The sequence below is a fragment of the Myotis davidii genome, unplaced genomic scaffold, assembly GCF_000327345.1.
Source record: "Myotis davidii unplaced genomic scaffold, ASM32734v1 scaffold223, whole genome shotgun sequence".
NCBI classification, from domain to species: Eukaryota; Metazoa; Chordata; class Mammalia; order Chiroptera; family Vespertilionidae; genus Myotis; species Myotis davidii.
In genome coordinates this window covers 2,017,612-2,043,735 of record NW_006294609.1, presented here as the reverse complement: position 1 = coordinate 2,043,735, position 26,124 = coordinate 2,017,612, and the positions used below count along the sequence as shown (strand labels likewise).

Below are 26,124 nucleotides of genomic sequence, written 5' to 3'. Positions count from 1 at the left end.
GGCCACAAAGGTGTGCTGAGACTACAAGGAAGCCTGGGAGCCGCTATGAAGGGACAGGAGCAGGCATGCGCAGCAGCTGTGCCATCTGGGAGTCAGGTCCCCGCAGCATCAAGGAAGGAATGCCATGTCACGAAGGAAACAGTAGGTGGGAAAACAGATACCCACACTGGGATGGAAAAGGAGGGTGAGCCTCTGCAGGTGAGGAAGTTTGAACCAATGTATTTCCCTTACATTTTCCTTTCTAAGTACATATAAGGCTTACATGATAAAAATCTATCTTTAATCACAAGCTCTTTTTGTAAGAAAACAATAGAAATTCTAAGTGATAAGAAAGCACTGCAGGCCTGGCTGGTTTGGCTCAGTGGATAGAGCGCTGGCCTGCAGACTAAAGGTTCCCGGGTTTGATTCTGGTCAAAGGCACATACCTGGGTTGCAGGCTCCATCCCCAGTAGGGGGCACACAGGAGGCAGCCAGTCAATGATCCTTTCTCATCTTTGATGTTTCTCTCTCTCACCCCTCCCCCTTCCTCTCTGAAATCAATAAAAAAATATTTTTAAAAAAGAGTTTATTAAAAAAAAAAGAAAGCATTGCATCAGTTTAATTGGTAAATTCTTTTCTTGGTAGCCTATCACACAGAAAATCTTCAAATGGATGGCATCTTAGAGCCAACAAATACAGCATTAATTACTGAGGTTGCAGATCAAGGAACACACAGGCAGCCCTGTAAGCAGAGCCCACTCAGGCTCCCAGCCCCTCAGTCACACGTCCCACCCTTCCTTCCTCCCTGGGGTTATCTGGCTTTTTGCTCCTTCCTCTGAAGACCCCGTCTGCCACAGCTGTCTATGGCTGTCACTCAGGCTCAGCTCTCCTGGTTACTTTAATGGTATCTCTCCTTTTCCCAAACTACTCTTCCCTCATCACCTAATCAAAACAAGAAGTGAAGTATGTACCTTGATGTGCACATATTGGAGAGCTGTATTTCTTTATTCTGAAATAAACAAAGTATTTACATTTCTTGCTCAAAGAAAATTAATACCAATTAAACTGTTCAGCACTGGAATACAAATGGATTAGTGGGAGGGTGTAACAGGGTACAGAGTCAAACCAGGCCTGAGAGCAGGAAAAGTTTATCTATGGGCCTACTGTATTTTTTTAAATATATTTTATTTATTTTTTACAGAGAGAAGGGGAGAGGATAGAGAGTTAGAAACATTGATGAGAGAGAAACATCAATCAGCTGCCTCCTGCACACCCACTACTAGGGATGTGCCTGCAACCAAGGTACATGCCCTTGACCGGAACCGACCCTGGAACCCTTCAGTCCGCAGGCCAACGCTCTATCCACTGAGCCAAACCAGTTAGGACAGGCCTACTGTATTTAAATAGTAGGCACAAAACCACCTCATTTACTTTCACAAAGCACTCATGAGCTTTTTTTTTTTTAAATCCTCACCTGAGGACATGTTTTATTGATTTTTAGAGAGAGAGGAAGAGAAAGAGAGAGAAACATCAATTGGTTGCCTCTCACATGTGCCCCTACTAGGAGGGATCAAACCCAAAACCTAGAAATATGCCCTGATCGGGAATTGAACCTGGAACCCTTCAGTGCACCTGATGATGCCCAACCAACTGAGCCACACCAGCCAGGGTCACTGGGCATTTTTAATCCCACTCTTAAGTAACTTTCCTAAGATCACATAGGCAATGACAGACAGAAACTGAGAGCAGATGACAATGATTTAATGCCCATGCTTTCTTATCTGCGTCGGAAAGTGAAAAACACAACGTGTATAATGAAGTCAAGTACTTATCTACCATGTGACAATGCAAACACACACACGTTTTGACTTACCAGGCTGGCTGACACTTGCGGGGAGGAGGACGGGGCAAAGGGCTTGTCCGTGACCTCGGGCAGAGAGTGGTACGTGTCCTTCTCCTCCAGTCTCCAGTGTGTCAGGCCTGCGCAGGCACACAGAAGAGAAGCGAGAAGAGACAGAACAATAGTGATTCTAGGGTAACATTTCTACCTAAAGAAAACGAAAATCTGGAAGTAACTAGCCTTTGTCTATCTGAATACGAAAAGTTTCATTGGACGGAAAACAGTTGACATGAATGCCTTACCATGTAAGAGTCCTGACTTCATGATCCAAGTATTTAAAGTTGAAATATGTTACAAGTCAAGATCAACTAGCATAATTAAAAAAATTTAAACACAACAATTTCTTTCTGAATAGTACAGACTTATATGGAAGCAATGTAAAGAATTCAATAATTTAAATATTTATTGAGCATCTACTGTGCCAGGCTGGGCGCAGGGAGACTGAGACCCAAACAACAGGAAAATCACAGGAAGTTAGAGGGTGGTGTCCACTCAGTTGGTAAAATTTAAAAATCCAGAGAAGGGAATATGTAATTGGGGGAGGGGAAGGTGCTGGTTTTGGACAGGGTTGTCAGGGTTGGCTCACTGCAGAGTAACAATTAAGGAGTTGGCCATTTTAGCCACATATGAGGGGGGCAGAACATTCCAAGTTCGGAAAGCAGCCCATGCAAAAGCCCTGAATGAGAACTTTGTGGACCAACAGCCTCCCTGCCCAAGCAGAGAAAGGCAGAGAGCGGCAGAGCGTGAAATGAGGCCAGAGTGTGAGGTCAGAGCGTGCAGGGCAGGTTCTCGCAGGCCTCCATAGGCCTCACAGACTCTCCAAGGCCTAACAGAGGTTAGAGCCGAGGAGTCACAAGGAGCAGGTGGCTGGCTACTGCGCTGAGCACAGATGGAAAGATGAGCGCAGGGAGGCAGGGAAAAAGTCGCAGAAGCCCAGGTGACAGGTGATGGGGCTCCATTAGGGTGAAGGTGGTTGGGGTAGCACAGTTTTCAGAAGATAAAGCTAATTCCTGCCGATGAACTGATGCAGGAGTGTGGAAACGGAGCCACCATGTAAAACCGTTAGAACTAAAGTAGAGCGTGGAGAATGGCTCCCAGAGTTTGCATTCCGTTCATTTTGAGGCACCACGAAAATGCTAAGGCCATTTCTGTGCTATTTGTAATACCTGCAGGCTCTTCCTCAGCCCCAGGCGGGCGTAGCGTGTGCGGGAAGCAACCAATCCATGTGTGTCTCTCCCCCTCTCCCTTCCACTCTCTCTAAAAATCAATGGAAAAATATCCTCCGGTTAGGATTAACAACAAAACAGCAACAAAAAAGAAAGAAAGAAATACCTGCAGAAACGCATCTATCCTGACAGTAGGCAGACACCAAGTAAGGAAGCTACAGCTACCATGTGTTCACTTACAGAGACCACTCTGTAAGACCACATGAGTCTCCCCGCTGGGAAATGCAGTTGTTATTAAAAAGGAAAAAGGGGGGGGGGGTCTTTAAACATGTAAGTTTCATACCTGGTCCTGAATCAGACATCCAAAAATTGGGGCTTTCGTCTGGCTTACTGAGGTAAAAAGCATGAGGTGGTGTAGCAGCAGCGAACTCCAACTGCAATTCAAGAGGACAACTGTGAGCTGCCAGCTAAACACCCCAGGCACAGACTGCTGACCAAGGTCAAAGCTGGCGCAGGGACCTGTCAGGGGTCCGTGCACAACACCTGGCTGGCCCTCTGGTTGCAAGAATGCAAAACAACGGGAATTTAACAGCAAATAATTCTCTTTTCCTATATAAGTTAGAAAAGTTAATTTGAGTTTTCTGCAGACCTGAGAGGAGAAAACTAGGAGCAGGTGCTATTCAATGAGTTTGGCAGGAAAATGTGTTAATAATTTGCCATCTACTTGCAAAAGAAATGTGAGGTGCCTAGAATTAAAGTCCTTTGGTATAAAAATGAATGTAAGAGCTATAATAATTCACCTTATCATTCAAACTACATTAAATCAGATCAACTCTGAAAACCACAATAATTAATATGAACTTTAAATAGTAGACTACATCTTTTCTTTTTTAAAAAAATATATTCTATTGATTCTTTACAGAGAAGAAGGGAGAGGGACAGAGAGCCAGAAACATCGATGAGAGAGATCAATCAGCTGCCTCCTGCACGTCTCCCAGTGGGAATGTGCCCGCAACCAAGGTACATGCCCTTGACCGGAATCGAACCTGGGACTCCAGAGTCCGCAGGCCAACGCTCTATCCACTGAGCCAAACCGGTTCAGCTACATCTTTTTTAAAAATATTTTTTTATTGATTTCAGAGAGAGGAAGGGAGAGGGAAAGAAAGAAACCCCCCTATTGGGGGATTGAGCCCGAAACGTAGGCATGTGTCCTGACGGGGAATCGGAGAATCGGGGAATAGGGGAATCGAACCTTCCACGCTCAACCACTGGCCTCCCTGAGGGTTTTTAAAAAACAATGAAATGAATGACTCGGTTTAAATGTGACATCTGCAGTTGAAAAAGAATTAGGGCCTTTACAAAACAGTTCATTTTTTCTAGTATTTTCTCCCTCGTTAGTTTTGATTTCTGGGAAAGAAGCAAGACTTAGGGCCAATCACTGCTTCCACTCCTCTGTGCCGCCAAAAGGCAGAGATGTCAACGGAACAAACTGACCATGACATCTGTGCGGTGAGCAGGCAGGAAACCAAGAGTGACATGACAGTCACCCACCTTGTCCACCAGCACCCACCTTCTCCACCAGCACCCACCTTCTCCACCGGCACCCACCTTGTCCACCAGCACCCACCTTGTCCACCAGCACTTTCTGGGGCTGCTCGGTTCCTTGCGTGGATTGGGGACACCCCTCTTCGGCATGGGCTCCCTTCGGGTGGTTCTGCTTCAGCTTCTGCGCCCATGATGTTATCGCCTTACTACTTCAAAAGAGAAAACCAAAATGACTCTTTAGGTGTCATCCATCCCATGAGAAACTAAATACACGCCGACACCGTATCAGTGGAAAGGGCTCTGAGTTGTTTTCTAAGAGAAAAGGGCGGATGGACATTATGGATTCACCTACATTTCTTTTTCCAGTTTCTCATTCCCAAAGGCAAAATGAACTAAAAGACCAACCGCGATCAGCAGTACATACAGTCTATAGCCGTCAACCAAAGCAAAACCACGCAGCGACGCTTCCAGGCCTAAATCTATCTCTACAGTGAGCACATTTATTCCCATGGACTAATAACTACACTGCATGTGCACAAGACTGGCTGCTCTGGCTGCACACCTGACTTTGTGGCACATTTCAGAGATACAAAACTGGAAATTGAGGGGAATCTACATAATTTTAAATGATTTTTTGTTTTACAAACATTCAGCTACAGTTCCTTTACTAAAAAGTCCCTGGGTCAATCACAATGTTGTTAAACTTACAAGTCTCTTCTTATATATAAAAAGACACACAAAATCAAGTATGCTTGTGTATAATTTTTTTAATAAGATATAAAGTTTATATTTTATATCATGCCTGGAAGCAAGATCTCAACAGTCTGAGAAAAATGCTTCTTGCTTGTGTATAATTTTTGATTTCCAATTACATAAACATGTGTAACAAAATCCCATTGTTGACATAGTCCTATACTACCATTCTGAGCAAGTTTATAGTGACTAGAAATCCTAGAAGGCATTTTTCTGGCAAGGCCTCCCTCCCACCTTAAGGGTTTAGTAGTCTCATAACATTGCAAATGGGAAGAGCCCGACTCAGGTGGCTCAGTAGTTGAGCATGAATCTATGAACCAGGAGGTCACGGTTCCGTTCCGTCAGGGCACAGGCCTGGGTTGCGGGCTTGATCCCCAGTGTGGGGCGTGCAGGAGGCAGCAATCAATGATTTTCTCTCATCACTGATGTTTCTATCTCTCTCTCTCTCCCTCTCCCTTCCTCTCTAAAATCAATAAAAATATGTTAAGAAAAAAAAGGGAATCATTAGTACATACTGTGCTTTGTTTATTCCAGCTTCCACAGGCACTAACTGAAAGACTTTGGTAAAACAGATAAATGTTCAAATGCATCTCATTCTACGAAAAGGAGCTTTATCTGCTAGATTCTAAGTGTATTAAACAAGAAAACGCCCCTCAAATGATGCAGAAACTCTACTTACCCACTTGTGTTTCCACTGTACACTTCCAAAATCTTACTTTCACCGAGAAACTTGTGTTCAAAATCACCAGGAAAAATGGAAATGTCTTCCTTCAGCGAGTCACTGAACTCTTGGGGAGAATGGATGTAGAAACGCTTGTGTTTTCCACCATCCACAGGAGACGAGGTCTGCACGGCTGGCACCCCGCACTGCCCCGCCGAAGCCTCCGTGTGCTCCATGAACTCCTGGGGGCACTTAGACGTGCAGGTATTTAACTCCGAGACACAAAAGGTCCCATAGCCACTGCTCACTGAGCTGCTGTCCACATTGCAGTCTGGCTGTGATGGGGATGTTTCCTGCTGCATTTCAGGTTCTTTGGGCTTTGGGTAACTGAGGACAGACTCATTTCTGTCACTGTTTTCAGAAAAGAACCCCATCTGCCTTCCTGAAGAGACGTGTTCGCTCAGAGAACTTCTGTCACAGGAAGCCCGCGAAGCATTGCTGCTCTGTAACTTGACTAAATTCTTTATTTCCTTCTGGACCCGCTGAAAATAACACGTGACGGGTTTAGGTAAGAAAGTATATTAAACATGACACTTTTATAAATGGTATGAAAATAGTGTTCAAAATACGGTATTACTCTAAAGATAATCCACGTTTTATCTTCAGTTTATAAACAAAGTTGATATAAAGTACATATCTTACGCCTAACAAGACGCCCGTGTAAATAACAACTTACTTGGACTTGGTTGTGGAACTGCTCCTGCTGGGCCGCTATCTGTTCTTGGCACTGTTTTTCCACCAAGTTGAATAGCTGTAACCACCTGGCCTAATAATTACACAATATTTTAGTTAAGGATCATTTCTAACCCAATATTTCACAGAAAAATCCCTCCAGTAGGAAAGGGTCTTTTTAACAATGTATTTTTAATGTAAAATTTGTAAGTGGAATTAAATAGTTGTAAAACCATGTTTAATGTAAAAATACAAGCTCATAGGCTTGGGGACCCCTTTCTTGTGGGGTAAATCTTCCTTTTCCAACTGGCATCTTACCCTGATGTTCTCTGTTATCATTTTGGATTGAATAAGAATGGGTAGGGGCACCTTACAGTTGTCTCATAACAACTAAGGATTTTCTTAACAGTGACTTACACTCCCAAAAAGAATCCCACATCTTAAAACAAGAAATCGTTTGGTATTATGAAGTTTTAGCTCCTAATCTATTTGTGTAAAAACACCTTTTTAAAGTTGGGTATTGAAGAGTTTAAAGCTGTACAGCTGAAAAAGGACTAAAAACCCCCGAGTTGGCCTGCGACTCTTCCCAGCCTGTTTAGGTCTTGACCCACCCGCCTCCCCAGAGCAGTTAGTGCTCCTGTGACTGGCCGGCCGCTGTGCTTTCCGTCATGGACTACACGCAATAACCTACAATGTCACAGCAGCGGCCATGAACGCGGGCTGCCCTGGGTAAAGCCTCCCACTGTCTTTCCTACCATTCCTTCCCGGCCCTGCCGGATCTGGCCCCACACCTGCACCCCCTCTCATCCTCTCTGCCCCCTGCTCAATACACACCAAAGTCGCTGGCTTTTCTGTCTAATCACGAACATGTTCTTGAGACACACTTCTCACTGTCTTTTTCACATTCATTCAGTATCATTCCCGTTAATATATCCGGTCACTTTACTTTAGCACTAACTTCAGTGTCATGCGCTACAGGATAGCCATTTCTAACAATGCAGACTTACATAGAGGTACCTTTATAGTTATTTTAAAATTCAAAAAAACAAAACAAAACTAGATACCTCGCAGTTTTTCCAAAGCTCCGAGTCAGTCCTCCCGCTGTGCTGTAGCTCTTGCATGAAAGAGGTGAGGGCTTCACCTGTGCCTTGAGTTACGGCCGGTCTGGTCTTCCCTGAGAAAGAGGATACCCCATTTGTACTAAGGTGGGGGCTACTTCTGTTGAAACATAAATAATTCAAATGGTTTTCCTCATTCTACCAGAGTGTTGAATAATTCAGCAGTTCAAGATTTAGCAGAGCAGTACAAACCACTGATATTTAATCCTTCTTAATGGCACTTCATTTGTTGCAAATCTGATCACAAGTTTGCCCACGAAAGAAAAATAGCAGTAAAAAGACAGACAGCATTTAATTTTTTTAAAAGAACACAACAGAAAGGCCTGTTTCAAAAGTGAGAGGATACTCGGAAGTTCCAGCAGAAAACAAAAGTTTCTGCTAAACAATAATAAGCAACACCTCCAGCCCCACTCCAGCCCCTCTGATCTAAATTATTGCAGAGGACTGCTTGCCCCTTTAAGAACAGCCCCTTATTGTAATGAAATTCTCCCCCCAAACCCCCCGTTGTCCAGAATGACAGTGGAGTCTTGTTCACTGGATCCCTCTAATTTGGCGTGATAAGCTGATGCTTATCTTTGCACATCTCTGAATAAAAGTTGTGCCAAGCAAATTAGCACCAAATATTCAGGACGAATTTAGCCTATTCAGTGTGCAAAATACCACTGATTCTCTCCAGGAGGACTGCCTTTCCAAACTGGAGATGAATTCATTTCAGATTTGTTTCATACAAACACAAAAAGCATAATTACGACATTAACATTTATTTAAATTCCAATCGCTGAAAGGCCATTTCATTTCTCCGGCGGCACTCTGCTTTGTTTCACTAAGAATGTGTGAGAGAGAGGACACTAATGAAAATAACAGCAAAACAGAATTAGAAGCAGAGAAAATATTAATAAAAATTCGAAGGATAGAAGCACAGAATCTGTTGTCCACCAGGGATTTATATTAACCCAATTTGAATTTGGCCAGTTTAGCTCCAGTCGCAGTGAAAAGAGAGGCAAGCTCAGCTGCGTAATTTTCACTAGAAAGGCACATGTAGGTTGGCTCCTGCAGCAAATACAACACTAGGTTCTGGAAGTGGGCTTCCCAGGGGCCCGGCGGCACAGGAAACTAGTGCAGGGCCAGCTTTTGGCAGTGGGTCGAGATTATCAGGCAGACATCTCTCTGGACCACCTCCCACGCCTGGTTTGTTTCCTGTGCCCTCCTTTAATTTATGCTTCCTCCTATTGTGTGTAAAGGCATTTGCCCCTTTAACAGCAGGCACCAGACTGCCTCTTACACTTCATTGTGCCTGCTTTTTATAGCTGACCTCCTCTAACAGCCCCTGCCTCTTTCCTGGTTTTCAGCTACTGTAAATTTAGAAACTAAGTAATCAAGCTTGTCAGACTATGTACACAATCAGAGTGAACAGGCTCTGATCAGAACAAACCAAACGAGATCGTTTTAAAAATAAAATGCATTGTTTGGCGGAACCTATTTTGTCGGCTTGGTATGAGGTGTTTTTTGTTTTTTTCTTACTTCCTAGTATTCAACTTTAATTGCTTCTTCCAGATTGGTGAGCTATTTCTGCAATATTAAACATTATTGATCATGTTATCTTAAAAATGTAGAAATTGCCCAGCCGGCATGGCTCAATGGTTTGAGCATCAACCTATAAACCAGGAGGTCATGGTTGGATTCCTGGTCAGGGCACATGCCTGGGTTGAGGGCTTGATTCCCAGTGTGGGTCATGCAGAAGGCAGTCGTCGATCAATGATTCTCTCTCATCATTGATGTTTCTATCTCTCTCTCTCCCTCTTCCTTCCTCTCTGAAATCAATTTTTTTTAAACTGAAATAATATTTAGGCAACTAAATTTTAATGATGTTCTTGTAATTTACTGAAAACCAAAAAAAGGTATAAAGACCACTGCAACTAGCAAAAACAAGTTCTTTCTCACAGTTCCCCATGCAAAAGTACATACCTCTGGCAGAAATAAAATCATGGAAGCTCTAAAACTATTCTTATCTGTCCCTGAACAATTCCTGATCATAATTTTGTTTTATTTTTTAGTGCAAATCAGTAACTATGACACTATTTGGATAAATTGGTAATCTATGCAAATAAATTTATTTTTATTTGTTAATACACTTTTTAAAAATCTATCCCATTCTTACCTATTAGTACTTAAGTTCAGTCCAAGAGAGTAGGGAGAATTTTTTATATCAGATTCTACAGAAGATGAGGTTTTTTGTAAGGATTTCACCAAGTCAGCATCTTCCATAGTGGACAGAAATTGTTATGCTCTCTCATTTGAAAGTGCAGGTTCTTTCACTGTCTGAAGAAACTGAATCCGGGTCATCTTCAGATGCTTCATCGTCTACAGGCATTTTCAGTTGCTAACATTCAGAACTGTGAGATATCCTAAGTTCCCAAGACTCTGAAAATGAATGGGGGGAAAAATACTACTAAAAAGCCACTAAACCTAGCAACTATCTCTTCGTAACTTTGGCAACTGTGATCCTTTTATACAGGTCTACATTACGGAGAGCAACATCATTTCCAATAGCCAAAATGCAGAAACAACCCAAATACCCATCAAGTGATGAATGCATAAATGAATGTGGTGGTATAAAGGAATCTTTTCAGCCATAAAAAGGAATGAAGTACTAATAAAAGGAATGAAGTACTGAGATATGCTACAATGTGGATGAACATCCTACAATGTGAACCATGAAAACATTATAGGAAGCTCAGTAAAAGACCACATATTGTATGATCCCATTTATACAAAATATCTAGAATAGTCAAATCTACAGAGACAGAAAGTAGATGAATGTTTGCCAGGTGAGGAAAGGGGAGAATGAGAGTGACCTAAACAGGTATGGGTGTCTTTTGGGGGCAATGAAAAGTTCTGGAATTACATAGTGGTGATAGTTGCACAACTCTATGAATATACTAAAACCCAATGAACTGTATACTTTAAAAGAATGAACTTTATGGTATGTGAATTATATCTCAACAAAAATATACAATAGGGGTGGATCTGCAAAATAGCATCATCTTTTACAGGTAAGATTTCAGAACTGTATGTGTCTAATAATCAAGGTTCTAGACACAATGCTACTAGGTAACAACTTACATGTCCATTTGCTTAATAAATTCTACAAAGCATTCATGCTTATTGATTTACACAGTGAGTAGATGACAAAGAACTCAGTATTTAAGTTGGTCTTAAAAACAGCCGATTAAGCCGTTCACCATGGTTGTTTGCCACCGGCTGGAAGGTGGGGTGGAAGGAATGCATTTTGCACTCCACGGCCTTTTGTACACTGTATATGCATTACTTCTTTAAAAATAAACTATTTGCCAGATCAACTAAAACTGAACTGACACTAGGTATACAGAGTCAAACAATATGCCTCCTTCTTAGGAAATTCACGTATTTTAAAAACACACACAAGACAAAAAGAAAACCTTGCTGCTCACAAAATGTGAAGTTTAGGGAGTGAGACCGAGAAAAGTGATCTAGTGTTCCGGTTCCTCTAGGCTCCCACTTCCCAGGGCCTGGTTTTCACAAAGCACAACCTCAACCGCGTCATCTCACGAAGGGAACCGCGTCCTTCAGGGACAGGTGTGGAGGCCAAGGTTCACCGGGCCGAACCCAATGGATTTCTCCCCAGTGGCTTCGGCCCATCGCCGCCGACAAATGGGGTATTGAAAACGCCAGGGGCTGCGCCTCCCAACTGGCAACCAAAACGCCCGGAAGCACATCACCTCGCTCTTCCACCACAAAGAACCACAAGCTCCCTGGGGATGAGGACCCGCAGCCCATCTCTTCCTCCCCGGCCGAGATCATCCGGATGCAGGAGATCCAGACGGAAAACCACTTTAAATGTGACGATGCTTCGCCACCCGCGGGGTGAGGGGTGAAGGTTAAAGGGGGGAGGAGGGGGGTACCCTGATATACAATGCAAAAATTTTTTAAGAAAACGTCATAGAGAATAAATAGTACAGAGACCATTTTATATTTCACAGCAACAAAATACCATGCTTTTGGTTTCTCCCGACCCCTAACAAAAGAAAAAGAGTTGGGGGAGAAGCGAACGGCTGATGGGGGCCTGATGCTGCTATAAAAGTTAACGTGCAGTTTTGCTTTGCTGGGAGCCCAAGGGGGGAAGGAAGGGGGGATTGCAGAGGTCGGGTACCCGGACCCCAAAGGCTGGTGCGGGCTCTCGGGTCCACGTGAGAAGGCGAGGGAGGACGCACGCAATCGCCCGAACGCAAGGCTGTCGTCCCATCAAATGCGGCCGCGATTCCCCAAGTCAACGAAGGAAACGAGGAATTCCCCAAGCCCCCCGCCCCTCGGGGAGAGGCGCTCTGCCATTGGGCCGCGCGGGTGTCACTCAAGGGCACCGACGCTAGAATGGGCGCCCGGCCGCGGGCAAAGCCCCCACACGCCCGAGGGCTGGGGGAGAGCTGCGGCGTGTGGCCGTCGTCTCCCTGGCCCTCTAGGCCGTCAGCACGCTCAGGGCTCCTCTAAGGCCGTGTCTTCTAAGTCTCGTCCCTCCTGTCCCCCGAGACCGGCAGCTCCCTGCAGGCGGGCGACCGCTTACCTGGCCGCCGATTCAATTCAGCGTTGGGCGAGCGGCCTCTCGCGACCGTTAAACTTCAGGGAGCGTGCGCGCGCCCGGCGCCTGGCCGGCGATTGGCCGCTCGAGAAGGGGCGGAGACACTGAGCAGCTGCGCGCGCCGCGAACTCCCCCTTCCCTCCCCTCAGCTCGCGCGGGAGACCGAGGTCGAACGCCTGGGAACTGGTGCGGGGCGTGGTCATTGTCAAGCCCTCTCGTCTGATTGGTTCTCTGGCAGCTTTACCGGGAAGAGGCCTCGACTTTCCGCATGCGCAGTTGGTAAGAAGGCGGCTGGGAGCCTCGGCTGAAGCACGGCGCATGCGCAGACGCGAGAGTGCGTTGCGCTCCCTATTCGGCGGTGATTCTGGTTCCCATCAGGTCTTTGGGGGCGGAGGCCGATCGTGGGGTCGGGTAAGTGTCCGCGGAGAAATCGGGCACCCGCACGGTTACCCACGATTGTCAAGGGCTCTGGAAAGGGGACTGGGAGCCCGGACGCCTTGAGTTTTCCGGTTTGCGACCCTGAGTCGCGCAGCCTGTTGATCTGAGGCCCTGTTGGCGGTGCGGTGGAGCCGGTGCAGACACCTGAGCTGCTTTCCCTGCACCTGGTGTAGCCTAGGCTGCGGGGGGTCGGCCTTGGCTATCTTCAAGGACGGGGGCGGGGGGGGGGACAGGAGAGGGAAGCCCACGCCCTGCAGAAAACAGGACAAATGGAACGGTCCCCGTGGACTTGTTCAGCAGAGCCTGTCGCACCCGTAGCACGCTCGCAGCAGGGCTGTTGCAGGCCTGGCACATAGTAGGTGTCAGCGTCGCTCCTGTCAGAGCTTTCAAAGGACGAGAGAGATCCCGCGCCCCTCGCCGTGGGCCCCCAGCCCCCCTCTCTCGCTCGGTTCCGTCCACATTCTTCAAGCTGGTGAGCCTTTCCAGTACTTGCAGCTTTGAGATTTCCCTCCAAGGCATAGGGGCTTTGGCTGCCACTTAGAGCTGCCTGAGCGGGCGGGACCTCGGAGCTGTGCCTGCCCTGGGGACGAGGCCGCCCATCGCATCCCAGCCCCCCAAGAATTCCTAGCAATCACGTTTCAGCCGGAAAGCACCCGTCTCCCTCCCAGACCTCATGCGCGCCTGGAGGACGGCAAGCTTAAATGAATCGAACCCCCACCCACCCCACATTGTGTTAATCCACCCGCTGATATTATGCTCGTGTGACACTAACCAAAGTCCAAATTATTTTCTTAATGGTGCTTTTATTTCATTCTTTTAAATATGTTTTTATTGATTTGAGAGACAGAGGAAGGGAAAGGGGAGAGGGAGAAACATCCAGAGAGTAGCAGGGATCAGCTGCCTCCTGCACGCCCCCCACTGGGGGCTCTGCTCCAAAACCCAGGTATGTGCCCCGACTAGGAATGGAACCAGCACCCTCCTGGTTCATGTCCACGCTCAACCGCTGAGCCACACTGGCGGGGCGGAGTCTTTAAATTGACAGCTTTATGGCAGAGATCTTTCCGTCTTTTACATTGACTGGGATAAGATCAGGCTATTCAGCAACAGCGGTCGCTAGTAGCTTGAAAAATGTAGTGCCTGTTAACCAGGAGGTTATTTTGTGTCGTTGGTTTTGTTTTGTTTTGTTTTTAAATATATTTTATTGATTTTTTACAGAGAGGAAGGGAGAGGGATAGAGAGTTAGAAACATCAATGAGAGAGAAACATCCATCAGCTGCCTCCTGCATACTCCCTACTGGGGATGTGCCCGCAACCAAGGTACATGCCCTTGACGGGAATCTATTCTGGGACCCTTGAGTCCGCAGGCCAATGCTGTATCCACTGAGCCAAACTGGCTAGGGCTGTCGTTGGTTTTTATATACAAAGTTTGTCATCGGGGGACCAGTTCTCCACAGCAAAAGAGGAGGAACTCTAAAACTAAATCTATAGTTTATCCATTAAATATGGAAGTGATCAGGTATACATTTAAATACGGATTTTTTTTTTCATCTTTCCCGACTTTTCCTACCATACTAGGTAATCCCTAAAGATCTCTAAGTTTGAACCAGGACTTGTTTGATGAAGGTGGGTTTTTATCTTTCCATTTGAACCTGCCGGGAAGTCCAGCTGTGCTCCTGGCATCATAATTTGTTCCTTGGCACCTGCTTTCCTGGATCACAATTATGACCTCACCTAACAGTATGTCTTTGGTACTTTCAAGGTTTCCAAGTACTTCTTGAATGGGACCATCCCCAGTAAAATAATGAGCAGGTCGCTGTTCTAGAAGCCTTTTCACTCTGAGCTCTAATCACATAAACACCCATGAAGTCGTGAGTTTGCAGAGTGGGTCTGTGCGCTGAGACCACAGTGTGTGTGGTGTGTCACGGGTTCCTGAGCTCCGTAGTGTAGGGATCCGAAGTGCTCACTGCTTCACATTTGTGGCGACGTGTGATTTTTCTCACCCCAGCTGGTATTACTACCTCCGTCTTACAGATGAGCAAACATGGCCAGAGTTGCATAGAGAGTGGAGACATTGACACAGGTTGCTCTGACTACAAAGCAAGATAGCCTTTCAGGGGCCAAAAAAATGAGAGGAAGAAGAGTCAAGAAGAGAAAGTTGAGGGAATGAGCTAACACTTTAAAGAGCTGAGAAAGGACTGGTCTGGAGATGTTACAAAAGGTAAAGAAACAAGCTGTAGAAAGGACCAATTTAGTTTAAGAAATGGACCAGCTGCCCAGGCTGGTGTGCTCAGTGGTTAGAGTGTTGGCCTTTGAGCCCATTTAGGGTCGGGAGTTTGATTCCCAGTCAAGGGCACGTACCTGGGTTGCAGGTTCCATCGCCAGCCCTGGTCAGGGTTCGTGCAGTAGGCAACCAATCAATGTGTTTCTCTCACATTGATGTTTCTCTTTCTTCCCCCTCCCTCCTTCCCACTCTCTCTACGTTTAAAAGAAAAACTGAACAGGGCGTTATGGGATGAATGGAAAGCGTTTCTCTTGATCTGCTTCATTGTTGCCTCTTGAACCACAGCAAATCCAAGATGATAACTGCATTTCCTGCTCAACCTGTTACGCTTGTCTTCTTGGAGAACCACGTCTCTGTGACACTTCCTGTGGGAGAGGCACTTCATCCTCAGGGGAAACCTCTCTTGATCTGCTTCATTGTTGCCTCTTGAACCGCAGCGAGAAGCCTATTAAACTTCCACCAGACCTAGAGTAGCCTCTCCCTCTTCCCCCCAAATCCAAGATGATAACTGCATTTCCTGCTCAACCCGTTACGCTTGTCTTCTTGGAGAACCAAGTCTCTGTGACACTTCCTGTGGGAGAGGCGCTTCATCCTCAGGGGAAACGGAGCCACGGAAAGGCCAGGGTCTGCTTCGGGCCTGAGCCGGCCCAGTGGCTCCATCTGCGAGGGGCTCGCTCTCAGAAGGGTTCCAGGCAACTAGAACAGGAGGGTGAGCCGGTGGGAAAGGCAGAGGGAGGCTGCTCGATCTGACCGCCCATTCTGCAGGGAGCCCCAAAACTCACCTTTGCAACATGAATTAGCATTAAGCATTTCTCAGAATCCTCCTCTCATGGAGCCTCTGGTGCCATCAGCTGGCCATTTTGACTTTAAAGCTGCAAGGTTGCAATCAGCCTTTTCAAGCTCACTGGGCTTGGTCTTTGCCCATTGTTCTGAGACCTGCCTTTTTTTATTTTTTTCATTGATTTCAGAGAGGAAGGGAGAGAGAGAGTGATAGAAACATCAATGATGAGAGAGAATCATTGATCGGCTGCCAAGCGGGGATCGAGCCTGCAACCCAGGCAGGTGCCCCAACAGGAAGCCAAACAGCAACCTCCCAACTCATAGGTCGGCGCTCAACCACTGAGCCACGCCAGTGAGGGGCCGTTTTACTGTTTTTGATGGGACTACTAGGTGCCCCAACAGGAAGCCAAACAGCAACCTCCCACCTCATAGGTCGGCGCTTAACCACTGAGCCACGCCAGTCAGGGGCTGTTTACTGTTTTTGATGGAACTACTAAGGCATGTAGAGTTCCACCGTGGCCTGCGTTCTGTGTGTACCAGGCAGCAGGTTCTAGCACATGAAGCATGGGAGCCAGCGTTTCGGGGGTCCGTTCTCCAGGTGACCCAGCTTCTTCATCCCCTTGTTCCCATTTCACCTGCTCTGTGAACTCAAATCAATAATCGTTTCACTCTTTTCTCTAAGTAGCTCCACCCAGCTCTCCTTTCCACCTCCTCCATCTCTTTAACGTCCTGATCTTGGGGTTTTCACCCTGCAGGTAGGACACTCCGACAAGCCTTGCTCAAAGCCCTTACCTGGGCCCTTGAAGTGCGTCTCCTGGACCAGCAGTCCAGCCTCCCTGGGAGCCGGTTAGACATGCAGAGCCTCGCCCGACCAGAGTGGCTCAGTAGTTGAACATCAGACTGTGAACCAGGAGATCAGTTTGATTCCCGGTCAGGGCACATGTCCTGGCTGCGGGCTCCATCCCCAGTGTGGGGTTGATGATCCTCTCTCATCATTTATGTTTCTCTCTCTCTCTCCCTCTCCTTTCCTCTCTGAAATCAAATTTAAAAAAAAATTTAAATACAGAGCCTCAGGCCCTGATGACGAGTACCTCCTCTAACAAGGTCCCGAGGTGGGGGGGGGGGTGCACCCGACAGGTTGAGTGATGAGGACTTAACCCCCATCTTTCCTAAAGCCCCATCTTGGGTCCTCTCCACATCTGCTCCTCCACTTCGATTTGAGGACACGTCTGTGAGGTCAGGATGAGGGCCACCTAACAGAAGCAGGTTCCAAGGCCCGTCACAGGCCCTGCAGGTGACGTGGGCCATAGAAAAAGCGTGAGAACCACAGCTCCGTAGCAGGTCATCAATTCCGGCCCGTCCTGATGGACATCTTACCTTATCTTTTATGCTCCAGGCCCCTGGGGCTCCCCATGCCCAGGCCTGGCTCCTGGTAGACATTGGAAACTACTGTTGAACAAATGACCATTCCCTTTTGTAGAGGCCTGACACCTCTAATCTCTGACTTGGCCAAGTGAGAAGGGACTGGACAATGAGAGGCTTCGCCCCAAACTGCACTCAGCAGGGATGCGCTGAAGCTGCCGGAAGTGAGGGTGGGAGCCAGCCCGGACGGAGCTGCCACTCCCAGGAAGGAATCGGAGCTCAGCTCTCCCCTCGGCTGGTGTCCCCTTACCGGCACTTCTGTTACCTTTGTTTTTCTTTCTTAATGTCAGGGTGAGCTCTGATTTCAGCTGCCCTTACTGTTCCCCGAAGATTTGGAGTTGCTCTGCGGGTATCACAAAAACTGAAATCCAACCCGGAATCTTCACTGAGCTTTGGGAAGTGGAACCATGGGTGTGTTGTCATTTTCAGCTGTCCTTGGAGTAGCGCCAGAGCCCCAGTAGATACCAGCCGTCTTCGGGCTCGCCCGATTGGCTGCTGGGATTGGCTGTGACACAAACCAGCCAGTCGCCGGGTGCTGGGGACCTTCCTGAGCCCCAGTTGGGGGGAGACCTTCCAGTGTGCGAGTGGCTCTGAACTGGGACAGAGAGAGAGATGGGACCCACACTGGCCTGACAAAGCACCCTCCTCCCGCCCTTTGTCTCCCACTCGCTTCCTTCCTTTGTCACCGGCCCTGCCCAGGGTTGTCCCACCCGGTCACATTCACTCCCTCGCGGAAGAGCAGCCCCAAGAGAGGCGCTGGGCTCCTGTCCATACGGAATCTAATCCAGGGACCAGACGCTGTCTGAGGCATAAAGGAATCCTGTCCTGCGGGTTGAAAGCAGGAAGGGGCATCTGGACAGGGACTTGGTCTCGTTCAGGGAATCGTTTCTAGGAGGTGGGTTCTTTGTTGCCGCGACATCGGGCAGAGTGCCCGGTTTATGGTCTATCGTTTTCTCTCCTGAGGAGACTCCTGAAATACCGCACACACGACAGAGGCAGTGGGTAAAGTAGCGTTTGGTGGCACGCTCCTCCCAGCTATGGAGCCCTCACCACTGCACCTTCCTATCCCCCACGGCTGACCGCGCTGAACGCAGGCTTCTCACACGGACGGTATGAGGTGGACCACGCACAGTCATGGAAGTGAGAACTAGCACTGGCGTAAGCCTTGCAAAGTGTGTTGTCTGTAGAAATAGTAGAGACAGAAGGGAAGACTCTCATCCAAAACTGGCGGGTAGCTCAGCTGGTTAGAGCATCACCCCGACGCACCAAGGTTGCGGGTGCGATCCCAGTCGGTACATAGAGGTATCAACAATGAATGCATCAGTAAGTGAACAACAATGGATGTTTCTATGTGTGTGTCATCACATTTTTTATGGTTTTTTTTTTATTTTTCTACTCATCAATTTTTTAAAAATAGACATTTCTATTGACTTCAGGGAAGAAGGGAGAGGGAGAGACAGAAACATTAATGATGAGAGAGAACCACCGACCAGCTGCTCCCCACACGCCCCCGACCAGGGATCGAGCCCAAAACCCAGGCATGTGGCCCGATGGGGAACCACACCTTGACCTCCCAGCTCATAGGTCTGCGCTCAGACACTGAGCCGTGCCGGTCAGGCTCCAATCAGGGAGTTCTCATTCTCCCTGGGCAACAGGGGTTTTGCTAGAAACCAGCCTCTTGCCGTCAGAGGCCCCACAAAAGCCCCTCCGAGCACTCTCTCCTCTGGCTCTTCGCCTGCCTGGGTGGGTGGCGAGGCTTGGTCTCCATTCTCCAGATGAGAAGCCGCCAGGCTGTGACTCCCCCGTCCACATGCACATCTTTGAAGAGGTAACACCTTTCAGATTCCTGCCTCCCTGACCCTCGAAAGAAAAACACACCAGAGCCTGTGGGCTCGCCGTGTCCTCACGGCTGCCATCCTCTGCCCTTGTCAGCTGAGGCCGTCCCCCTCACGCTGCCCCCGAGCAGTTCTTTAATTGCACTGTCAATACCACTTTCTTTCTGACTGTGGCCCTCTCTGGCTAGATGACGAGCTCCGTGAAGACAGCCTCGCTCTTTTCCTCCTCCCGTGGCTCACAGAACGCCGCGCGTGGTGTTTTGAACCTACCCGGCGCCTTCAGGCAAGTCGGCTGGTTCGGTGGGCCTACGCCGCGGACCAGTTGGATCACATCATTGGCCGAGTGTCTGGGGGACAGGTGTTCCTATTCAGACCCAAGACACTGGAAACATTGAAAAACAACAGCCCTGACGTTGATGGATAGTGATAGTCACTGGGTCCCACTGTCCAGGCTCAGCCGCCACAGGCGATGGCACACCGTCCTGTGTGTGGATTTCAGACTCCCCAGCATTTAAATAATGTCACCCGACTCAGCTCCCACTTCTGCCTTGATGTGCTGTTTAACACATCAAATCACAGCCTGTTCTGAGCTTCACACCCAAACCCTCTCCTTCCTGAGAAAACAGCACCTCTGGGGGCCTTGGAGATATTTCTGGTCCAGCCCGGCCGGCGTGGCTCAATGGCTGAGCATCTACCTATGAGCTAGGAGGTCACAGTTCTATTTCCAGGCAGGGCACATGCCTGAGTTGCGGGCTCCATCCCCAGTGGGGGGTGTGCAGGAGGCAGCTGATCAATGATTCTCTCTCATCATTGATGTTTCTATCTTTCTCTCTCCCTTCCTCTCTGAAATATACATATATGTATATATACACATACATATTTTTAAGTCCATTTAAAAAAAGATATTTCTGGTCTGTTACAAGAAAGTATTTACCAGCGGGCAGGATACGGTCGAGTCATGTGTCTTCACCCACTTCCTAATACCCTCCCTACGAGATGGTCCCCATCGTCTGAACTGGGACTTGACGTGAACATGGGGGCAGGGCCTCCCCCTGAAGGGCTGTCTCTTTTGTCCGATCCAGGTCTTCGGCAAGCAGAGCCCCTGTCCATGGGCACCTTGGGCTCATTTCGCCTTCCTGCCCCGCTGACCAGAATGTGCCCCGTGCCCTGGGCACACGGGTACAGGGAGAAGCCGGCATTGCTGTCCCCGGGAGCCGGAGTCCCTTGGGTCCAGGTGGCCGGCAAGAAGGACCACCCCGCCCTGCTCTCCCTGGAAGAGAGTGACCTGGAAGAGCAGTTTGTGAAAGGACACGGTCCGGGGGGCCAGGCAACCAACAAGACCAGCAACTGCGTGGTGCTGAAGCACGTGCCCTCCGGCCTGGTTGTCAAGGTAGGGGGAGCGGGCGGGGCTCTCTGAGTTCTCCAGAGCCTGGCACATCTCGTCCCGTGCAGCCTCCTCCCAGCCCCTCTGGAGCCAGGCGCTTGCTGCCCTTGAACTTGGCAGGCAGCAGGGTTCTCATAAAAGCATGGCCGCTGGTGGCGGCAGCACTGCCATGGGCGCTCCCTCCCTGGGCAGCCAGCAGGCCCCGAGGTCTGTGAGCATCCTCTGCCCTGAGAGCCTGGCTGCTGCCCTCCATCTCCTCTGAGGCCAGTGACACCCACCCCTCTGAGCATGAGATCAGATCAGCCGTTCCCAGCGCTCAGAAGTTTGCCCGCACGGCTGCCTGTGGGAGTCTCTCTTCCCTATAAAACCAAGCTCCCACATCCCAGCTGCCAGCACACCTGGAAGTGGTGCCTCGGTGCAGGGGGACTGCCCATCCACTCTGTGTGGCCAGAGGCCTGAGAGGCCGCCGAGCCTTGAGATACGACCAAGAGCACAGCCGGCCTCGGTACTAGCGACACAGCACGGCTGAGGGCCTCGCGAGCTTCAGCTCTTAGTCCTCACAGGCCCCTCCACCCCTTCTTCCCGGCGGGACAGGTGAGGAACGGGGACAGGTGGGGAACGGGAGGCACAGAGGCTAAGGCACGCGCCAGGCCTGCCGGCTCTCCCCGCCGAGAGCACATCGCTGAGAGCACATCGCTGAGAGCACATCGCTGTCTCCACCGCTGCTCTTCCCCCTGGATGCCCTGTCATTCAGGAGCTACGGGGAACAGCCTGAAACCTGACATCACTTTTGTTTAACCTGTTTTATATAACTTTCTCCAAATTCTCTCTCGGTGCCGTTCTCTCGCCCTGACATCCCCGAATTCCCATCAGCCAGCTTCGCCGGCCCGGCCCCCGCGCTCAGGCATCACATGCGAATGCTGTGGCGACTGATGGGAGAGCCCCGTTTCCCTCTCGGACAGAAGCTGACCTTTGCACACACAGTGCTCATGCCCTTCCCACAGCTAGACATTTCAGTGTATGTTTTCAACATTATTTTGGGATTGTAAGTTATTTAAAGGCTACCGCTGCTTCTAAACAAAACCACACTCCCAACTAGAAACAGTCGCTGTGAAAGCCACATCCCACATGGGTGTGGGCCAGGGACACGCCCTGGCTTTGTCACCCCTTCGCTGGGATTCGTGCCCAGTGTCCTTGCCTCCCGGGCCCGCCCCCTCTGCAGGGACGAGGTCGCGTGTGCTGAGTCCTGGGGTCCCGAGAACCAGCCTGCGGTTCTCGGGTCACGATCCTCCTCTCCCTCCCGCAGTGCCATCAGACGAGGTCCCTCGATCAGAACAGGAAGCTGGCTCGGAAAATCCTGCAAGAGAAAGTGGACGTTTTCTACAACGAGGAAAACAGTGTCGCTTACAGAGAAAGACGCGAAGCAGAGAAGAAAAAGCAAGAACGGAAAAAGAGAGCAAAGCAGACCCTGGAGAAGAAGAGGCTGCTGAAGGGGCTCTGGGAGGCCAGTAAGGGCTCCACGGCGGGAGCAGCAGACGCTGAGTGAGGAGCCCCAGAGGCTTCGAGGAAGAAGGCGGGGTCCCTCACCCGCGGGGCTACAGGGCTTCAAAACAGCATTTGAGCCGTTTAGAAAGCCTCGAATTGTTTTACATGGCAGATTAAACTGTGGACAGAGATGCACTTAAAATAAACCTGAGAGAAATGCAGGCGGTCCCTGCTGGAGGACAGTGGCTTCTTGTGGGGGTTGGGGCGGAGGCGGGTCATCCTTGTGAGCAGCAGCTCCGAGGGGCTGCAGGTGGCAGGCAGTTTGATTTCGGGACCTGGGCCATATCAAGAAGGGTGGCCAGTAAGGGCTCCACGGCGGGAGCAGCAGACGCTGAGTGAGGAGCCCCAGAGGCTTCGAGGAAGAAGGCGGGGTCCCTCACCCGCGGGGCTACAGGGCTTCAAAACAGCATTTGAGCCGTTTAGAAAGCCTCGAATTGTTTTACATGGCAGATTAAACTGTGGACAGAGATGCACTTAAAATAAACCTGAGAGAAATGCAGGCGGTCCCTGCTGGAGGACAGTGGCTTCTTGTGGGGGTTGGGGCGGAGGCGGGTCATCCTTGTGAGCAGCAGCTCCGAGGGGCTGCAGGTGGCAGGCAGTTTGATTTCGGGACCTGGGCCATATCAAGAAGGGTGTCGCCTTATGTCTTTACGCTGTACATTTGGGTTGGGGGGGAAAAGGAGGACTATTTTTTAAAAGTGTCACTGTTATGCCCTAACCAGTTTGGCTCAGTGGATAGAGCGTCGGCCTGTGGACTCAAGGGTCCCGGGTTCGATTCCGGTCAGGGGCATGTACCTGGGTTGCGGGCACATCCCCAGTCGGGGTTGTGCAGGAGGCAGCTGATCAGTGTTTCTCTCTCATCGATGTTTCTGACTCTCTATCCCTCTCTCTTCCTCTCTGTAAAAAATCAATAAAATATATATTTTTTAAAAAAGTATAACTGTTAAAAAGGTCCATTTCTATGGAGACCTGTGAAATTGAGACAGAGATTAATAACCTGTAGGGTAACCTCATCATCCACTGGGAGGTCACTGCTCAGTGATACTTAGAGGTCAGCTTAATGTCAGGTTAAGAGAATAAAAACAAGACAGCACCCTAGCCAGTTTGGCTCAGTGGACAGAGCATCGACCTGCGAACTGAAAGGTCCCAGGTTCGATTCCGGTCAAGGGCACATGCCCGGGTTGTGGGCTCAATCCTCAGTGGGGGACTTGGAGGAGGCAGCCGATCAATGATTTTCATCATGGATGTTTCTATCACTCCCTCTTCCTTCCTCTCTGAAATCAATAAAAATATGTTTAAAAACAACAAGACAGCAAAGACATGCAGTTTAATAAGGCACTGGCCCCACTAGCTGGTTGTACCACACGACCAAGTGGCCTCTCCCATGAGGAAGTAGGCGTATCGTCCCTGTAGGTGGATTTACAGGCAGGTCTAGAAGGGATGAGCTTCCAGAAGCCCGATTTGCTTGTGAGTTTGTTCGACACCATCACCATCCTTTGCCCTGACCGTTGTTTGGGGCTGTTCAGGCAGGTCCATAGCCTGGCTTGTTGGAACACTTCACAAGTTCCCGTAGAAAACTAACGGGAAGACCCGTGAGATGAGCAGGTCCATCAGATACAGCGCCTCCCTGATTTCTGCAGCCAAAGAAACTGACCCCTAAGGCAGTGACCTCGTCCGGAAACTCGGGTGTCCTCCACAAGGCTCTCTAGACCCCTGGGTGCAGTGGCAGGACCCTTCCCCACTCCAACTTCCACCCCAAGGCCGCCAGGTAAGGTACCTGGAACAGCACAGAGAAGCCGGTAAGGGCGGGAGAGCTGCAGACAGAAGCTTCCCTTCCCATCTCCTTTCCTGCACCTTTTGGCATTTCTGCAGACAAGCTCACTCCCTAGAACCCTTCCTATGGCCAGTCCTGTAAGGGCCGGACTGCCTCGAGCCTGCGGAACTGCCCATACCCCTGGCCAAAGTGAGTGCTCACCCCGTGGGGATTCATAGTACAAGCTCCCTCCACCACTCGGATTCTCACACGCCCAGCACCTCCTGGCGCTATCCGGCACCAGAGCAGCATGTGAAGTGGCCACGGTGCATGAAAAACAGGTTCCTGCAGCACCCAGAAACGCTCACAGGATTAGCACCTAGACTGAGAAGGTCCTAATTGCAGGGGGCGGGGTGGGTGAAGGGCAAAGTGAGGAACTGCTCTCACCGCTGTTCAGGCGTTCTTTCCTGGCACCCCCTGAAGTTCACTGCAATTAAAATGCACCACAACACAACTTTGCAACTTCGCTGCATCCCTGCCTGTGACCGCAGCAAACGCTTCCCCCAGCCCGTTGTGCTAATCACATCTTCCCACCATGCTTCTGGGTCAGCTGGGAAAATGCCACCTTTGACAGGTCTCTCACCTCTCCTTGAGGAGCTGTTTTTAAAAATGCCACTTGAGCTTGGCTGGTGTTGCTCAGTGGTTGAGCCTTGACCTAGGAACCCGGAAGTCATAGTTCCATTCCCTCACAGGGCACATGCCAGGGTTGTGAGTTTGATCCCCAGTAGGGGGCATGCAGAAGGCAGCTGAACCATGATTCTCTCTCATTGAGGTTTCTTTCTCTATCCCTTCTCTGAAACCAATAAAAAATAAAAATAAAAAAACACATTTTTTAAATGCCATGATTCAATGAACCCACATCTTAATACCAGTTGTTAATGAAAATAAGCTTTATTACATCAAGTAATAAATACATACAAAGATGCAAACAGTATTAGTCACTTTCTTCCAGATGTTTGGATCCACTGATGGGAAAGGCGGAACTGAAATCTACATACATCCTTAGGGAAAATTTCAGGGGTCCTTGTCAGGCGAGGTTGGAGGTTGAGGTTCGGTAAGTTGCTCTTTCTTCTGTATTTATAACTTGTGCATTTTAAAGATGGATTTCAAAGTACTAATAGTCATGCAAATGCTTAAGCAAAAAAAAAAAAAAAGTTACACTGAGCAGAATTTATAGTGTGTGGCGAACGCACTGGCTACTAAAGGGCTGCCGCAGGACTCGCTGAAACAAACCCTCAGAGCTGGATCAGCTCAGAAGAGAAACAAAGAACCACGTAACAGAAATGCATCCAGAAGAGAAACACCAGTATCTGGGAGGCCAACTACGGTTTGCGGTGATAGGTAACTGACGTGCATCATGTAAATCAATGCTTAAAAAAACACAAAACGCCCTGGGTAGTTCCTAACTAACATGTAAACCTAATAACTGCGAAAATCTCCATCTCGGCGACGGGAGGTTCGGAGCCTGACGAACCCCAGGAGGGGCACAAGGAGGAGAAACCAAGCTGTTACCATTTTGAAGCCAAGTTTTTCATCTGAATAGGGGGCATGAGCTGTCACTTCTGGGAAGAAGATGGAAAGCCTTCGCACTGACGCGGAGGCTAGGACCTGGCGTTCCGCTCCGTCTCAGCCAAGCACTCCCGAACCAGCCCTCTCGCGTGGATGATGCCTGGAAGAGAAGAGGCAGGGGCTGGGATCATCCGCCGGACCCCATCCAGGAGAGGAACCCAGTCCGGGAGAGGAATCCAGTCCAAGAGAGGACTTCGAAGGAGGAAGAGGGTCCTTTCACCACCAGCCAAAGAACCCTCGCACTGAACTGGGACCCGCATCCAACCACCCAGGCCTCCACATGGTTTAAATGGCTCTGACGCCCTAGCCAGTTTGGCTCGGTAGATAGAGCATTGGCCTGCAGATCAAAGGAAACCTGGGTACAATTCCGATCAAGGGCACGTACAAAGATCAATAGGAAAATATCCTTGGGTGAGGATTAACAAAAAATAACAGATAAATTACACACACACACACACACACACACACTCTCTCTCTCTCTCTGAGTGGCCAGATTATTATGACCACCCCATCAATACTTCGTTGGGCCTTCAATACTGCAGCAATTCTTTTTGGCATTGACTCCACGAGGTGTTGAAAGGTGATGTGACA

At 49.0% G+C, this 26,124-nt stretch overlaps 3 protein-coding genes across 5 annotated transcripts in view; 1 reads left to right on the top strand and 2 right to left on the bottom strand.

Annotated features, from left to right (window-relative positions):
* Window positions 1-12,518, bottom strand: part of MPHOSPH9 (M-phase phosphoprotein 9) — a 39,045-nt gene extending 26,527 nt beyond the window's left edge. Inside the window, exons 1-8 of the mRNA XM_015567255.1 lie at window positions 12,452-12,518; window positions 10,013-10,275; window positions 7,801-7,954; window positions 6,741-6,830; window positions 6,023-6,546; window positions 4,673-4,796; window positions 3,389-3,479; window positions 1,853-1,959 (exon numbers count right to left, since the gene is read on the bottom strand). Coding sequence (XP_015422741.1) covers window positions 1,853-1,959; window positions 3,389-3,479; window positions 4,673-4,796; window positions 6,023-6,546; window positions 6,741-6,830; window positions 7,801-7,954; window positions 10,013-10,119 — 1,197 coding nt within the window. The 5' untranslated portion in view covers window positions 10,120-10,275; window positions 12,452-12,518. The remainder of the gene's footprint in view (window positions 1-1,852; window positions 1,960-3,388; window positions 3,480-4,672; window positions 4,797-6,022; window positions 6,547-6,740; window positions 6,831-7,800; window positions 7,955-10,012; window positions 10,276-12,451) is intronic.
* A 238-nt stretch (window positions 12,519-12,756) lies between these two features.
* Window positions 12,757-22,312, top strand: LOC102769124 (chromosome unknown open reading frame, human C12orf65). 3 transcript variants are annotated; one of them, XM_006768881.2, is made up of 4 exons: window positions 12,757-12,877; window positions 18,354-18,527; window positions 20,305-20,612; window positions 21,913-22,312. In XM_006768881.2, exons 2-4 carry the CDS (start codon window positions 18,500-18,502, stop codon window positions 22,150-22,152), a joined length of 576 nt encoding a protein of 191 aa, XP_006768944.1. In that variant the 5' UTR covers window positions 12,757-12,877; window positions 18,354-18,499; the 3' UTR covers window positions 22,153-22,312. The 3 variants fall into 3 exon arrangements, with proteins under 3 accessions (XP_006768944.1, XP_006768945.1, XP_006768946.1); XM_006768882.2 differs by having other exon boundaries at window positions 18,351-18,527; XM_006768883.2 differs by lacking the exon at window positions 18,354-18,527 and having other exon boundaries at window positions 12,759-12,877.
* A 2,524-nt stretch (window positions 22,313-24,836) lies between these two features.
* The window catches only part of CDK2AP1 (cyclin-dependent kinase 2 associated protein 1), a 9,402-nt gene continuing 8,114 nt past the window's right edge, over window positions 24,837-26,124 (bottom strand). The window contains exon 4 of the mRNA XM_006768880.2: window positions 24,837-25,870. Within this exon, the coding sequence (XP_006768943.2) occupies window positions 25,566-25,870 (305 nt within the window). The 3' untranslated portion in view covers window positions 24,837-25,565. The remainder of the gene's footprint in view (window positions 25,871-26,124) is intronic.

Excerpts from the sequence above, each read along its gene's own strand:
- LOC102769124 (XM_006768881.2), top strand. The coding sequence starts at position 18,500 with ATGAGGTGGACCACGCACAGTCATGGAA. Across the intron at positions 18,528-20,304 it reads GACCACGCACAGTCATGGAA|GTCTTCGGCAAGCAGAGCCC; the intron begins GTGAGAACTAGC and ends TGTCCGATCCAG. Across the intron at positions 20,613-21,912 it reads CCTCCGGCCTGGTTGTCAAG|TGCCATCAGACGAGGTCCCT; the intron begins GTAGGGGGAGCG and ends TCCCTCCCGCAG.